The 15064-nt window shown below is 40.0% G+C and overlaps 1 protein-coding gene and 1 pseudogene across 4 annotated transcripts in view; one reads left to right on the plus strand and one right to left on the minus strand.

Moving 5' to 3' along the window:
* Tafa2 (TAFA chemokine like family member 2) overlaps nucleotides 1-15064 on the plus strand; it is a 436599-nt gene that overhangs the window by 284055 nt on the left and 137480 nt on the right. The window contains exon 1 of one of the 4 annotated variants that reach the window (XR_007833356.1): nucleotides 9199-9373. The exons of 2 other annotated variants lie outside the window; for them this stretch is intronic. Coding sequence is in view for 1 of the 2 variants with exons in the window: in XM_051170896.1 (XP_051026853.1) it covers nucleotides 9354-9373 (20 nt within the window). In the remaining variant the exon portion in view is untranslated. Of the gene's footprint in view, nucleotides 1-9198; nucleotides 9374-15064 lie in introns of those variants that run through there. One more of the 4 variants, XM_051170896.1, reaches the window with a different exon arrangement.
* On the minus strand, nucleotides 8521-8977 carry LOC127211070 (60S ribosomal protein L23-like; annotated as a pseudogene).

A 15064-nucleotide genomic window follows, 5' to 3' on the forward strand; every position in this document is an offset into this window, starting at 1 on the left:
ATTGGGGTTTACTCCTTGGTGTCAGTCAGGGACAGTGTGAAGATGTTTCACGTGTAACAGCCACAGCAGCGGAGTATCTGCTATTCTGATAAAGGTCTTCTAACCCGAGTTTCCTAAATAGGTTTTGAGAAGGCTGGAAGTTCATGATGCCTGATTGTTTTATTCTCTAGATAGAAAATGAGCTTGAAGTAATGCTGTGGACTTGAGTGAAGACACAAAGAGAATGCTAGAATTCTGGGAATGCACTTTTGACCTTTGGGCTTCTTTCCTGTGCCCTTGTTCCCCAACACCCATGAAAACCCCTTAGTTAGCATTCCTTATTTAATAGTTCTTATGTGTGGCTTGTGTGATCCTGTAAACCTCACTTTGCTTTATGATGAGTCCTCTGGAGGAAGGGAGAATTATAATAGCTTAAAAAAAAACCTGAACACGTGGTCTTACTTTAAGCTAAGTTTTGAGGAAGCAGCTGCATTTCCCTAAAGTTTTCTTGATAATAAGTGTGTGTGAGCCTAGCTTCTGTTGTATAATTGATGGCTTCCAGTGACATGTGCACATTAAGTAATACTTGGACTGTGTGATTCCAGACTCTGCCTTCCTAAGTTTAATTAAGCTAATATACCATTATATTCTTTTCCCCTATGTAAATTGATGGTAAACAAGCAATATATATATCATCACAAACTCTTAGCCCAAAGTCTTTCTGTTTCCAACATCAAACCTCAAATTAAAAAGTACCGACTTTAGTCCCAACATAGACTCCATGTGTCAGAGCTCTCACTCATCATTGTCATGGCTACATTATCAGCTTTAGAGTTACCGTAAGTGTTGAATAGTATTTATTGTAGAGCAGTGCGGCTTTTATTTTTCTGTGTGCTGGATATATGACTAGGATTGTAGTCTGTAAGACACTTTGATGCCGATTATCATGTTTATTGGGAAAAGAGGTGGCTGTGGCACGTACTGTCACTTTTATTTTATGGCATGATTCAGGTGAGGCTCAGAGGGACCATCTGCCAAAGCAGGTAATTCAAGTCAGTCTTGAATCCAAATATTCTTCACATGAGTCCTACGCTGGCTTTGTGATCTCACAGTAGGATCAAAACAGACAGACGGATAACGTAACACAGGCCAGCACTGAGTAGGGAGGCAGCAGTACTATGCCTGGGTGACTTTGGCGTCTGAAAGACCACACCGTCACAGAAACAATGAGCTTGGTGGGAAAGTCTTAATTTGAGGCTGTTTTTTAAGCCTTGCATCAGGAGAAAAGCTAAATGCATCTGTTTTATTCCCAATTGACTTCCTTTGCCTCCATTTCCCGGCTTGTTTGAACCATGAGCTATTTAAGGCTTCAGACTTTACCAGAGGCTTCTGAATATCCTTTTGTACTCGGTGTTTTTTGTTCCCAGTAGCTGAAAAGAGGCAGCTGATGCCTTTGGTATTTTTACACATTGTGCTTCATTGTTTTCCTCCACTTCATGCCCAACCCCAGATGCTGTGAAGTACCTACTTTAATCCCAACACGGACCCCATGTATTCAGAGGTCTTACCCATTTCTTCTGGGTAGAGACATGTGCTTTGCAGGAGGATCTTTTCTTTCTTCCATTCTGAGTTATATATATATATTATTATTTTTTTTTTTACACACCCGTACTGAAGAGTAAAGTGGGGGAAGGACCCGCTCTTGCCCTTGCAGGAGTAAACACACTGTCTCCAGCCTCTGCCTTTTCCCATGAGTAACTTGCTTTGCGTGCAGAAGTACATTAGGTATCTTCTGAGTCAAGGACCTTAACATACCCCCTACTTACAGCTGTGTGATGTAAAAGTACTGTTTGAAGCCCATAACTCTGAGCACAAACTCCAGGGAGAATGAAGACGCAGCAGAGGAAAAACAAGTTGATTACGGTCATTTTGCCTTATCTTTTTTTATTTTTCTCTTTCTTGATCAAGACAGAGTATACATGGCTCGTGATTGAACAGTTCTGTCAGCTCCATGAATCTAAGGCATTAGATCTGAGGCCACATACTTCCATTCACAGACAATAGTTGGCACATAGAATTCTTAAAAACAGGACTAAGAGTGCTTAAAAAAATTTTTTTTTTTTGTTTATCAAGACAAGGTTTCTCCGTGTAGCCTTGGCTGTCCTAGAGTCCCTTTATAGACGAGATTGGCCTCGAACTCACAGCGAGCCACCTGCCTCTGCCTTCCAAGTGCTGGGATTAAAGATGTGTACCCCCATGCCTGGCCTAAGAGCTTTTAAGAACTGAGAAATTTCAGATATGATCCCATACCCTGGCTCTTTATGGGGTAGTCTGTGGCAGCCCCAGGTTCCTTCTTCCCAATGCTGTCAGTAGTCTGGAGCTGAGTGGCTTCTGCAGCACACAGGGACTGGGTCTTCTGACATTTTCTTCACTTGCCCATGTCCTAGTGGCCTCATTATGTATCAGTAGACTATTTTCACTCTCGGAGTAATATCATATTGGCAAATATTCAGTCAAATTTAATTCTACCCAGTAAACATGGGTCAAAATTAGTAGGAATTATTTCAAAGCATCCTGTTTATAGTATAGAAAAAACCCCCAGATATTAGTATCATTGTTTTCAGCATCACAGGTTGGATAAAAAGAGCTAGAAGTGTTGAGTTCTGGCTTGCTCTGACTCCCTTTGACCTTGTACAAGTTGCTTCCATTTTCTAAGGCTATTTCTTCATCTCTGCAAGGGGACAAGTGCGTCTGCCAGCCTCATGGTCATATACATCAGATGCAGTCATGGATGTGAGGATGTTTAGTATACCATATGGCACTATGCAAGGCTAAGGCACTCTGTGGGTAAAGAGAGCTTTAGCATATGGTTTCTCAAGGAGCTTAGAGTCTGTTTACAGACTGAGGGTTGAGATGGAACATAAATAACAGTTGAGAGTGTCCCACTTCTTACAAGAAGCAGAGACATTAAATGTTACCAGAAAACACGTGATCTTTCAGGGTAACCAAACTCAAAATCCAAAAGGCACGTATAACCTTTCTTTTACTGTCAATTTCACACATATTTTCTCCTGTACATACTCTGAGATAGAAAATATTACACTGTAAAGATGAAATTAGTAAAATGGAAAGCCAGTTTTCTGTTCTTATACCAGTTTTCTGACCAATAGGAAATAAATAATAACAGAGACAAACATTTTAATTTCATGTCCTATCACACGTCACTAAGAACACGGCCCAGGCTGTGTGGTAGAGCCAACAAGCCCAGCGGCTCATCACTGCTGTTACTATATGTTTGTTGTGCCAAACACACGTGAAATTCACCTTTGCACTGCTTTGAAGTTAAGTTTTTGTTGACTGTAGTGGTATCTGGCATTGTGCTTTTTCCTCTAACATTTTCCCGGATATGCCTTGAATCCTTGTCCCCAACAATTCAAGTAAGAGGATATAAATTTGGATGAAATAAGGCCAGCAGGTTTTCAGCAAATATGAGATAACAATGGCTGTAGTTTAGACCCATCATTCCTGTGCCCCTAATGCAGGGCTTTCCTCCACTCAGGGTGTTCTTTGGAACATTTCTCTAAAATAGACTCAGGTAATAGGCTCCCACCATCACCCAGAGACATGATTTCACCATCTAATAAATCTCACCATTGGAAAAAAATGTCTCTGGATTGTACGTTTAACCAGTTGACGACTGTGCCACACCGTAACTGCCTGTTGCTGGAAAGTACCCCACACCCAAGGAATCCACTTCTACCCACAAGAAAAATGTCAGAAAGCTGTAGCTGATAGAAAAAGTGAAAGTGCACTGAGTGGAGATTATGTGATTGATTTTATTCATAAGAAGAAGCCCCAGATATTGCAGAATAAAAAGATTCCAAAAGGGGATGAAATCTTGTTGCAAAAGGAATAAGCCAGAAAGCGATATATTAGAAGCTTACTGTGGATGGAGGTTTAGAGCGATGCTTGCTGCTTTGACTCTTAATCAGCCGGATTCTCAGTTGCTTAAGCTATTAACTGAAAGAGGAGTATAGCGCTTGCTACATTAAAATATTTTAACATCCCACTATGCTCTAAAAAGCATCTTATTAAGATATATGGAGTTATGTTCAAACACTGTACACATGTAAGGAGCGTACGTACAATGGGATCATAAAGTCGTACAGATGCCGGCTTCCCTGTCGCCCTCTCCCTGTGCATTGTGGAGAGATGTGCTGCAATGTACAATGGCCATGAGTTTATTTTTGTTTCAGCTATTACAACATAAAATTATATTTATTTATTTTTCTGGAGGGAGTGAAAAAGACAGGTGTCTATAATGCCTGGGCAAGTGTTGGGAGGTCAGAGGAAAATCTGTGCAAACCAGTTCTCTCTCTCTCTCTATGCGGGTCCCTGGGATCCAACCCAGGCAGAGAGATGTGATAGGAAGTGCCCTTACTGTCTTACACACCATCCCAGATCTGTTTAAATTACACGTCTTAGAAGGAAAGGCATACACTGGTGGGCGTGATCAAAATCCTCTTCTTTGGCCTCTTTCTGCAACTTTTTCTGAAGAACGTGTGTCTGCTATTATCCTTTGAATGACTTTTTTTTTGTTTTAATTTATTTGTTAGTTTTTTTTTTTTTTTTAAAATTTCATGCATGCGTATACTACATTCAGGTTACTCTCTCTTTTCCCATGTTCCTCTCGCTCCTTTGGTTTGGTTTTGCGATGAACTGTTTAGTTTAACCAGGCTTTATGTGTGACTGTTGGCTTAAGATTATTCACTGGAGCTTGGTGACGTCACCACTGGGGTTCATAAATGAAGTCAGCAATTCTTTTTCTCCCAGAATCTGCCAGTGAGAACCAATTCAGCAACCAGGGGAAGGTTTGATAAGGCCCCTCTTCTGTCCATGCCTGGCTGTGGATGGGCTCGTTCTTGTGCAGACCTGGCACAGGCATTCATAACCCCGATGAGTTAATTATGGCCGTGGCTGTGGATTGCCTAGAAGGTAGCATTTGTCCCTTCTCCCTCTCTTTCAGTTCTTATACGTCTGCAGTGTTCCCTTGTCTTTTGTGGGGGTGCTGCAAATATCTTCTTTAGGACTGAGAGCACAATCATCACGTATTCTTAGCACCTTATGCAGCCATAGGTCTCTGCATCTGTCACAGTTCACCTGGAAGAGGCTTGCCCTTCTGGTTAAGGCTGAAAGGGTGGCTGTCCGTATGTGTGAGCATGCATACCCAGAAGGTGGTTTCCGGCCCTGTCAGTTTAATTAAACAACGAAACTGATTTCTTCCCTAGTGTCCAGCGACCTCCCCTGACATGGGCTTGTGGGTGTCTTTATGTTACCAGGTGTGGATTCTCTCTTGTGGAATGGGCCTCACGTCTTGCCAGAGACTGCTCAGTTACCCCTCATAATTAATTTTGATGGGAAGGCTCAAATATGTTAGTGCTTTTCACGGAATGGGTAGATGAATTAAGTCCTCAGAGGTTTACGTTTTCACTGATCTCTGATGCGGCTCTATGTTGACCATCTTTCAGTGTTGGAGTGGTTTATTCATGAAGGTGTTTTTGTCTGTTGATTATAGGTTGTTAATCTGTTGGTGTGCAATGAGCACTCATATTCATAGCTATAACTACAGTTTAAATGAATGTCCCTTTTGGAACAGGTTTTTATCTGAGCTAAGAGCCTTTAGGATTTTTGTCATTGTTTTCACTCATCCTTTCACTACTTTGCTAGGATGCAGGGGTGGAGTGAAGTTTTTCTGTGCTTCCATCATCTAAGAGAGCAGAAACACAAAGAACAGAAGTTTTTAGCTAGTCCCAGTGGTGACAGCGCGGGGAACACGCAGGGTTGATCTCTTTACCATGAATTCCTTGTTTTAATAATTAGAAATGTTTTGTTTTTAAAAATGAAATAAAATACTTGTTTTGAAGCCTTTATATGGAACTTAGCTTTATGTGCAGATCTATCTGTGTTTTTACCACGTTTTACCACTTTAAGTGATAGGTTTTTGATTTAGTGACCTATGCAAGAGTAGATGCAGTAGGAAGGGTTTGTTTTCTTATTCTTTTTAGTGATGTTGCCAGAGATGAATCATTCGTAAGTGGATGCTTGGTGGGTGATGTGCGTCCACACGGCTCCTGCCTGCCTCCCAACACCAGCTTATAGTCACATCTCTGTGTAGCATCATTGTTCTGTATATTTTGAGATATAGCAAATGTGACATTTTCTTTTTTCTTTTTTTTTTTATTAATTTATTCTTGTTACATCTCAATGTTTATCCCATCCCTTAAATGTGACATTTTCTAATTGCTAACCTTTTTTCCTTGTAGTTCTTGAGGTTTCACTGTGCCTAGATTTCAATCAAATATTTTTCTTTTAAAAATATTGTCAGGATTTCGGCAGTAAGCATACATTTTGTATTAAATTATTTAAATCAGGCTTACTTTAAAAATAGTTCTCATACACTTTAAATTTCAGCTAAACTCAAATTCACTCATGGCCTTTTTTTCCCCTGCCATATATGTCTTACTATAGTGGTTTTCCATGAAATCTCATATGGTGTAACCTCTCCATGTTTGTCTCTCATTGAAAGCAACAGATTTGAACTGTGGAAGCAACAGTTCATGTTCTGTTTCTTAAGTCAATGGACCAAGTGTTAAGGTTGAGTCATTGAATACAAATTGTGAACACAGAGAAGTAGTGTAGCTTAGGGTTAATATTGAGAAGTGAAAAGAGACAGGTAGTTTAAATCTGATGGATGAGTGCCCTCAAACTACCAAGAGCCACTGGAAAGGAATAAAAAAACACCACCTGATCATGAAAGAATGAAGGGCATATGTTTAATGTGTCTTGTTGATATATTGCCATGGAAATAAGATAAATAGACAGGTTCAATTTTCTTTACTGAATAAACAAGTTTATCTAAAGTATCCTCAGTGACTGCACTGTTATAAGAGTTGTAGATTGCTCACTGCAGGTTAAGATTTGAGATGGAGAGCAGGGGTGAGGCAAGGCCGGGTTTTAATAAGAAGTACCCGCCAGACTGCAAGAATTCAAAAGAGAATTGAAAAGGTGATCACAGTTTGAGTCAAGACTGTGGGAAGAAGAATGGAGGGATGGAGTCAGGGCAGAAGGTCATCTGTTGAGAACAGTGTTGTTACAATTAATGCGAAAAGCCTGGTCTTCTTCACTTCATGGGAGCAATGTCACAGGTAACAACCACTTCCTCCTTGGATGCCCCATGAACTTCATCAGTTTTTTCATCTTTTGATGCCGAGGAAGATACTGAAAATATATAATTGTGACTTGAAGAGAAGGCTAACGTGGAGAATAAGTTTCTTGGAAAGACTGCTAGGAGGGCTTTTTAAGGGCAACAACTTCCTAGAGAAAAGTTAGACTTCAGCAAGGGTAAGAAGCACGTTTGAAGCCGGTTGGAAAAAACCTAATATGAAGAGACAGGAAAGATTTCTTCAGAACCATCCCAGTGCATGAAATGATTATTTCTTTCTGCATGTCAATGGGTTAGATCAGGAAATACTTATGCAGCCCAGCCTCACAGACCCATTAGACTCTGCTCAGAAGGATTTGAAGAAGAAAGAAAAACTTCTCATTGAAAGAGGCCATTTCTGTAACCATCAGTAACAGTCCACCTTCAAAAGGAAGGAAGGAAGAAAGAAAGAACGAAAGAACGAAAGAAAGAAAGAAAGAAAAGAAAGAAATAAAGTTTCTCATAAAAAAGTAACAAGAAGATGATGGTGTCTAAGGTGCTTCCAAGGGTTGACCTATTGTGTGGGGTGTGTCACCTGTAAGGCTGAAGTTTCTAAAAGGCTCTGAGGAGCAAGGGTTGGAGGAAAGAATGAAGATGCAGGTAAAGGTAGTAGAGATGGGGAAACAGAATCAGGAATTCAGGAAGCCAACTCTTGCAGGGGCAGAGCAATCTGTTCAGAAGTCCATGATCCGGGTCACCAAAGCGGTTGACTTTCATTTTCTCAAAGATGAGTGAATCGAGCAGCATCCCAAGAACCAGGAAGAGTATAAAGAAGTAACCGCCATGTCTGACCTGTGACAGCATCCTGCATCTCTTCCTGCACAAGTGACTAGAGGATGCACTATCATTAAGCCTTTCCACCTGTCAAAAGAAAGGAACATTTGAAGAAACAGCTTCTACATACATGTCCCTTGCACAGCAGGTTGAAGACACCCACAAGTGAACCTTTACCAGAATCCATCTGAGGGATCAGAAGACAGAGATCATCCTGTTACCCTCCAGATCTGTGGCAATGATCTCATGAGACCACCAGACTCTCATGTTACAAATCAAACATAGCTCAAGGCCTGTGACTTGCAGAAGTATAGCAGAATAGGACTCTCTGAGGAGTTAAAAAAAATTACAACCATGTACATACAAATCATGGGAACTTGACCCTAGAATTCTTCCTCCTCCTCCTCCTCCTCCTCCTCCTCCTCCTCCTCCTCCTCCTCCTCCTCCTCCTCCTCTTCTTCTTCTTCTTCTTCTTCTTCTTCTTCTTCAGAGCAAAGACTTTTTTTTTTTAGAGCAAAGACTTTTTAATGAATATATTTTCCAAGTACACCAGAGAATCATGCGATGCTGCCTGCATTGGATGCAATCCTGGGCCACAGGTCTGCACACTCCTTTGCAACTGGACCTGTGACAGCAGAGCCTTTCATCTCACCTTTATTGTTTACTATGACCCCTGCATTATCTTCAGAATAAAGAAACACCCCATCTTTTCTTCAATATGAATTTTGTTGTCGAATTACCACTGCTGGATGGACCTTTTCTCTTAATTCTGGTGGCCATCACCATATCACCCACACAAGCTGCAGGAAGCCTGTTCAGCCGTCCTTTGATTCCCTTCACAGAGATGATATACACATTTTTGGCTTCTGTATTGTCAGCAGAGTTGATCACAGCTCCTATCGGAAGACCCAGGGAAATCTGGAACTTCGCTCCAGAGGACCCGCCGTATCCTCGCTTTGACATCTTGAGCGCCTGGAAAGAGTCAGAAAGCGACCCCAGAATTCTTGAAAGTGGGGCTGTTGTTCTCAAGAAATATCCTCATTATCCTGTGGGTTTTGATTTAGCAGTGATAGTCAAACATGACACCAGAGAATGAAATCTTTGAATTTTACTTCACAGCTTGCCTTTATAACGTCTTGCATCCCCTAAGTCACCAGATAAAGCAGTGAGTAACAAAAGAGACGAGGAAGAGGATGGAACAGCGGTGAGAAGAGTTCAAACTGTGCCACACTATGGGTGTTTCATAAATCCCCACATCCCAGAGGCAAGAAACTTGGAAGCGTCCTTTCTCTTTTCATTCTCAAAGAAGACAGAGAATGTCAGTTACAGAAGAAGAAAAATGAAAGAGATGCAGAAAGGGTAACTACCCAAGCTCGTGGCATTCTCCTTGCCCTGCTTTAACACCGTTTTCTGGCCTGAAGGAAACAATGTGATGACCATGACTCTAGCTGAGCCTTTCTTCCTGGAAACTTATAAAAGAAGTGCCCAGAAGGCTCAGACATGGAAGAACAGAAGCAACAGAAGGAAGAATCTTTCTGAAAGCCTCACTTGTACACTATCATCTTCCAGCAGCCCCATTCCTCAGGAAAGAGTAAAAACTAATTCCTGAGAACCTTCATGGTTCTCTAGTTCAGAACCCTTCAGCTCACCACCTAGAAGACAGCCAAGGAGCCGTAGGAATAAGGAAAGAGAACGGTTGAAATGGAAGGCTAGAAAATGCAGCAAGTCGGGGAGGAGAAGACAGAAGAACTAGCTGGGCTCAGAAAGAAGAGTTCAAGGCAAATCCAAGCAGCCAAGGTAGTATCCAGTGTGGTGACTAAAACAAGAGACTTGCCTTGAACTGTGCCCTTGTCTCCAAAGCTCTCTCCTGGACTCCTCTGCTAAGCTTAGCTACTAGCTGGCCCTAGAAGCCACTCTCTGTATCATGAGGCACCAAGAGAACTCTTTCTCTGGACTCAGCCACCTATGCATGCCATTGTACCCGACTGTAGGCTCAATTCTCTTTACAACTATATTTTATTATGAACTTATTAAGCAAGCATACCTCCCTTACAACCCAACTAACTCAAACAATAGGAAAAGGAGATTAAAGAACACAATAATGAAACCTTAAGGATATTAGTTCCGAGGAGCGATTCTCTTTGCATACTCAGCAGGACCTCAGCAAACCAGCAATCCCACCAAAGTTGCTGCTGGAACCTGGAGCAACTAGAACCTAAAGCCACAGCCAGAGCCCAAAGCCTTGAAGCTTTCCCTGGAGCAGTTCTCTCTAAGAGCGTCTCTCGAAGTGCAGGATAAACAGCCAAAGCAATCCCAAGTCTTCTCTCTCCAATCCTCTTATTTTGGGCTCATATCTATATCTATATATATGTATCTATCTATCTATCTATCTATCTATCTATCTATCTATCTATCCTCTCAGAGTCTCTACTAGGATGTTTTCAGCTGGCAACATCCAAGCTTCCCCACGAAATGGTTCGACTTCTAAGGGGAAGTCTCTCACTAGTCTGTTCCCAGTCCCACACTTGGGATCAACGCAAAAACATGTTTATCTCCTCTTCACCTGACAGCCTCAGGTGCCAATTTTCTCAAGATAATTTTTCATACATTTTTGAAGCTAACAATGAGATTCAACTCATTTTAGGTCTTGCTTAGACTTCTTATAGTTTTTCCTTCAAACACCAATAGACCCTTTACTATTGGTCTTATCTCTGGCTAGAATTTCAAGTGTTTGTTTTAGCATAATCTAATTCTGTTTCACCTTATTACCTCTCCCCTTTGCATATTTATTTTAAGCACAGAATAAAGGTAGTTAAATCCTGAAGAAAAAAAAAAAAACTGAGATGAGTGCTTTATATAAATGAACTCATTTGGCAATCCCACCAGCTCACTGAGGCAGATACTAGAAGAGACAAAATTAAAGCTGTGAAATTAAAGGACATTTCTGTAACAGGTAGTGCATAACAAAGTGGTATACTTCCATGACTGAAGCAAAACCCACTCTGCAGTAATGCATGCATTGTCCAAGCACTCTAGAGACAAGAAGGCAGCCAGTGGTCACTAGATCTGGATCCAGGAGCTGCCTCTTCTACTCACTAACTATTCTAAAGTCATTTTATTTGGATTCTTACCTACAGCACAGGAATTGTAATATATTCAGAGTTTAGTTCAAAGGTCTGACACGAGTACTGAATGGAAGGTTGAGTGAGTGAGTACATTTTAAATATAAAATTATCAACACATATGTAATAATATCTAAGTCTTCAGTTAGTATGACTTCTTCTGAAGGAGATCTGCCTAGACTTAAGATCCTGGGACACAGTACGTTTATAGTTTGATAACTGACTCTGAAATATGAGTATATATATACATTTTGCTAATCTCTCTGAGAGTATGCCTTTTCAGTGTTCGATTTTTAGCTATTGTTTCACATTCTGCCCTGTGAGATTTTAGATTTAGGGTAAATTTCTGAAATATAGCTTACTTCTTCATCTGTGACTAAAGCACATGTGCTTTGAAAACACTTTCTCTGTAACTCTGATTCTTAGTTTATTCCTAGGAAGAATTTTGTAGTCTAGACATTATTAGTTGTAGAATAAAAAAAACTGTATGCTGATTCTGTGTTGGATGCTTTACACTCTTTTTCTTTATTGTTTACAGTCATAATACTAATACAGATTAGCATTTATGCATTCCACATGTGGTCACTTGGGTCCAGGTTGTTAAGTAAACATGACAAAGTCATTTAACTACTCTGTCGTGGGGCCTAGGATCACATTTGAGCATTTCTGACTTTTACACCTAGTCTCTGAGGGATGGACCTTTAGAGAGAGAATAACACCTCACACATGTTCTCTTAAGTTCAAATGTCACACAATCTCCTATTTATTATAGTGACATTTTCTGAGGAAATGGATGCCATTCCATCTTACAGATAAGGAAGAAAGAAGTGCAAGGGTCTCACTGGCAGAAGCAGATGAGCAGTAATGTAGCTCACTTGTTCATTTCAAATGTCTTTCTTATGCTCCTATGTATCTTAGATGTCTTCATTCTTTTCTTTATAAGTTTTTGTGTCTGGTTTGATTATTAGAGCTTGGAACCTTAGAATATTTCATATTTCTGGAGAAATCATTTAAATGATAATACATTTCTCTCCCATAACATTTCAACCTGTAGGTGGCAAAGGCAATACAGAATTCTGACAGTTCTGTCTATGTGCTGCTAGGAATAAATCAATAGTTTTCCTGTGCCCACCAAAATTGCAGTTGTGAAGAAATGAATAAAAACCATATAAGGTGGTTTCATCATAAGACATTAATATAGCAACAATTCCAAGCATCTGAAACAACTGTTTCAATGCAATTTGGTAGTGTCTGATAGTATGGCTTCAAATACTACAGTGTGTTGATGGGTATATGGTATTGATTGAATAAATTAATGGTAATAGAACAATGATTAAAAATAGATCACCCTACTTCTAGATGATATACAACATTGTGAAGCTGGTAGAGTTAAAATTCAGAATTTATTGTTATATATTCTATGTATTCAGTATACCTAAACTGTTTACATTTAAAATTGCAGCTAAGATTTAATTTTGTTGTGATCATGTGTTGTATGCATGTGCATCTGTGTGGGAACTTGTGTGTGTGTGTGTGTGTGTGTGTGTGTGTGTGTGTGTGTGTGTGTGTGTGTGTGTGTGGTATAGCTGTCTGTGCGGGACAGAAGAAGGCATCAGATTCCCTGGAGCTGGAGTTATAGGTGGTTGTGTTCTGCCCACTGTGAGTGCTAAATTGAACGAACTTTGTTCCTCTGTAAGAAGAGCTAACACTTCAGACCACTGAGCTATTTCTCCAGCCTGCCTTGTACTTGAATACCTATCTATATCTATTTAATATCTATCACCCATCTATCTGTCTATATCATTCTGTAGATGACAAATATATCTATTATATTAGTTACGTCAAGTATATCTATTGTATGTGCATATATAATATATATATATATATATATATATATATATATATATATATATATGTAAATTTGTGGGGAAGAGGATTTGTGGGAAATCTCAGCATGTTTCCTGAAAGAGAAATCTGGTCTATTTGCATCTCTTTATCTCCCATTTCCGTTTCGTGCTTCACCTTCTATTATCCACCAACATATATACTATTTTTGTCACCGCTCCTACTTTGTATATGCAGTAAAAATTTTAATAACTAAGTTAACAGACATAAGGAAATGTCTTTACTACAAAAGAGTCATGGTTTTTATTTGATTAAAATCAACATACACCATCTAGTCCCTGAAGACACCATGGACTCTCTGATCCAAGTAGCCTGAGCAGTAACACATAGGTAGAATTTCTGCCTACAAAGAAATTATATTTTAACAGGAAACTAAGAACCTAGGCATTGAAACAAAATGTAGATAAAAGAATGGGATTACTTCAGATCTTAACAGTACAACAGATGCTGTAGGATTTTGGAAGAAAGAGCGTGCAGGTGCTCATGTGGACTCTGGAGGCAGGATTGCCAGGAAGTAACTTCTACGGAGGTGATTATGAGAAGCAGACTTCTACACAAAGACTGAGTCAGACTCTACAGGGTGTAGCAAAGGTTTAGATAAAAATTTGGCTTAAGTTGGGACAGTGACCAAATTGGTGTAGGATGAGAAATGGTACCCAAGGTTAGAGAGGTCGAGTGAGGAGATGGTGGAGTTTTCTTCTTCAGCAGGTAAGTTAGGTTTTACTCTTCCTTCTCTGAGTAGGTAAGTTCCATATTTTAAAGCAAAATATGCTGTGGTGGTGTAGCATGCCCGACATTTTGTAAAGACCATTCTGGTCTCTAGAGGCAGGGCACATGTCTTACTAAGGGATGCACATTGCCATGGTAGGTTCCTTGTCAGAATCTTTGAACAGTGACTCAGTGTAGAGGAATGTGATAAATAGACTTTAAAAATATTTTTTCGTATATGATATTTATTCCCGCAGAAATATTCACAGCCAAGATGAGGTTGGGTAGTTGACCACAGGTCTCAGATTCTACCTCTACACTGCCCTTCATTTTCACATTATCTTTTTGTAGACCATCTAAGTGTCCCTTGTTTTCATTAGGAATTAATTTCTCTCATAGCAAAGCATGTTTTAAACTCTTGCTTGATTGCAAAATATGTATTTTTCATATGGGAGGGAGTGGAACGCCTACCAAAAATATGCAGAATTCTAACCCAGTGTCTTAACTGAAACTTGTAGCACAGAGAGGAAGGGTGAGAGACAGACCAGGAGATTTGTCAGCCCTCCAGTTTGGACAAGTTTTCACTTCAGCATCCTTCATTGCCAAGGTTACCATTTCTCATTTATCCCCCACATCCCCCAAGTTTCCTGCAAGCTGCTGCTGCTGCTCAGGCAGCAATTTCAAGGTTTCATCTTCCATGTGCATTTATCCATTAGCTTGCAGTTTCTGTTCACTTGGCTTCTGTGGTTGGCAACTCGCTGAAATTTTTCTGTTTTTATAGATGAATGTGACAATTCTAATTTGTGGTAGAACACTTTAACCTGAGATGCGGTGGGTAGAAAATAGCAAAAAAAAAAAAAGGGCAGTATGCTCCTTTTCTCCTCATGTGCAAGGGTGAGAAGAAATGTGCCTTTCAGCTTTCCCCCTCTTTGCTATTGTCCTGTTGTCAAAAATTATTAATTACTCCATTTTGCCATTTTTCTCGGACTTGATTATTATTTAAAATCAGAAGAAAGCTAGAAAGTTGAGTTCCCGCTCCTTTTCTTTTTTCGTTTTTTTCAGTTTGCCTTTTCCCATTTCTGTCTCCTCTCACTTTTTTCCTCTTTGTCACGTCCTAATTGTATGCTAAAGAGAAGATTGGCACACATTTACTTCCTCCCTGTGTTAACAATGACAGAGCATGTTTGTCTAAAAGGTTTTTCTAACATTCAACGAATGTGCATTTCCCAGTTATTAAACTAGAAATTGCATTGCACCATGGATAGTCTTTGAGTCTCTCTGCCTCTGTACATAGAATTTTTATACTAGAGTTATT

This window comes from Acomys russatus, chromosome 28 (genome assembly GCF_903995435.1).
Source record: "Acomys russatus chromosome 28, mAcoRus1.1, whole genome shotgun sequence".
Lineage (NCBI taxonomy): Eukaryota > Metazoa > Chordata > Mammalia > Rodentia > Muridae > Acomys > Acomys russatus.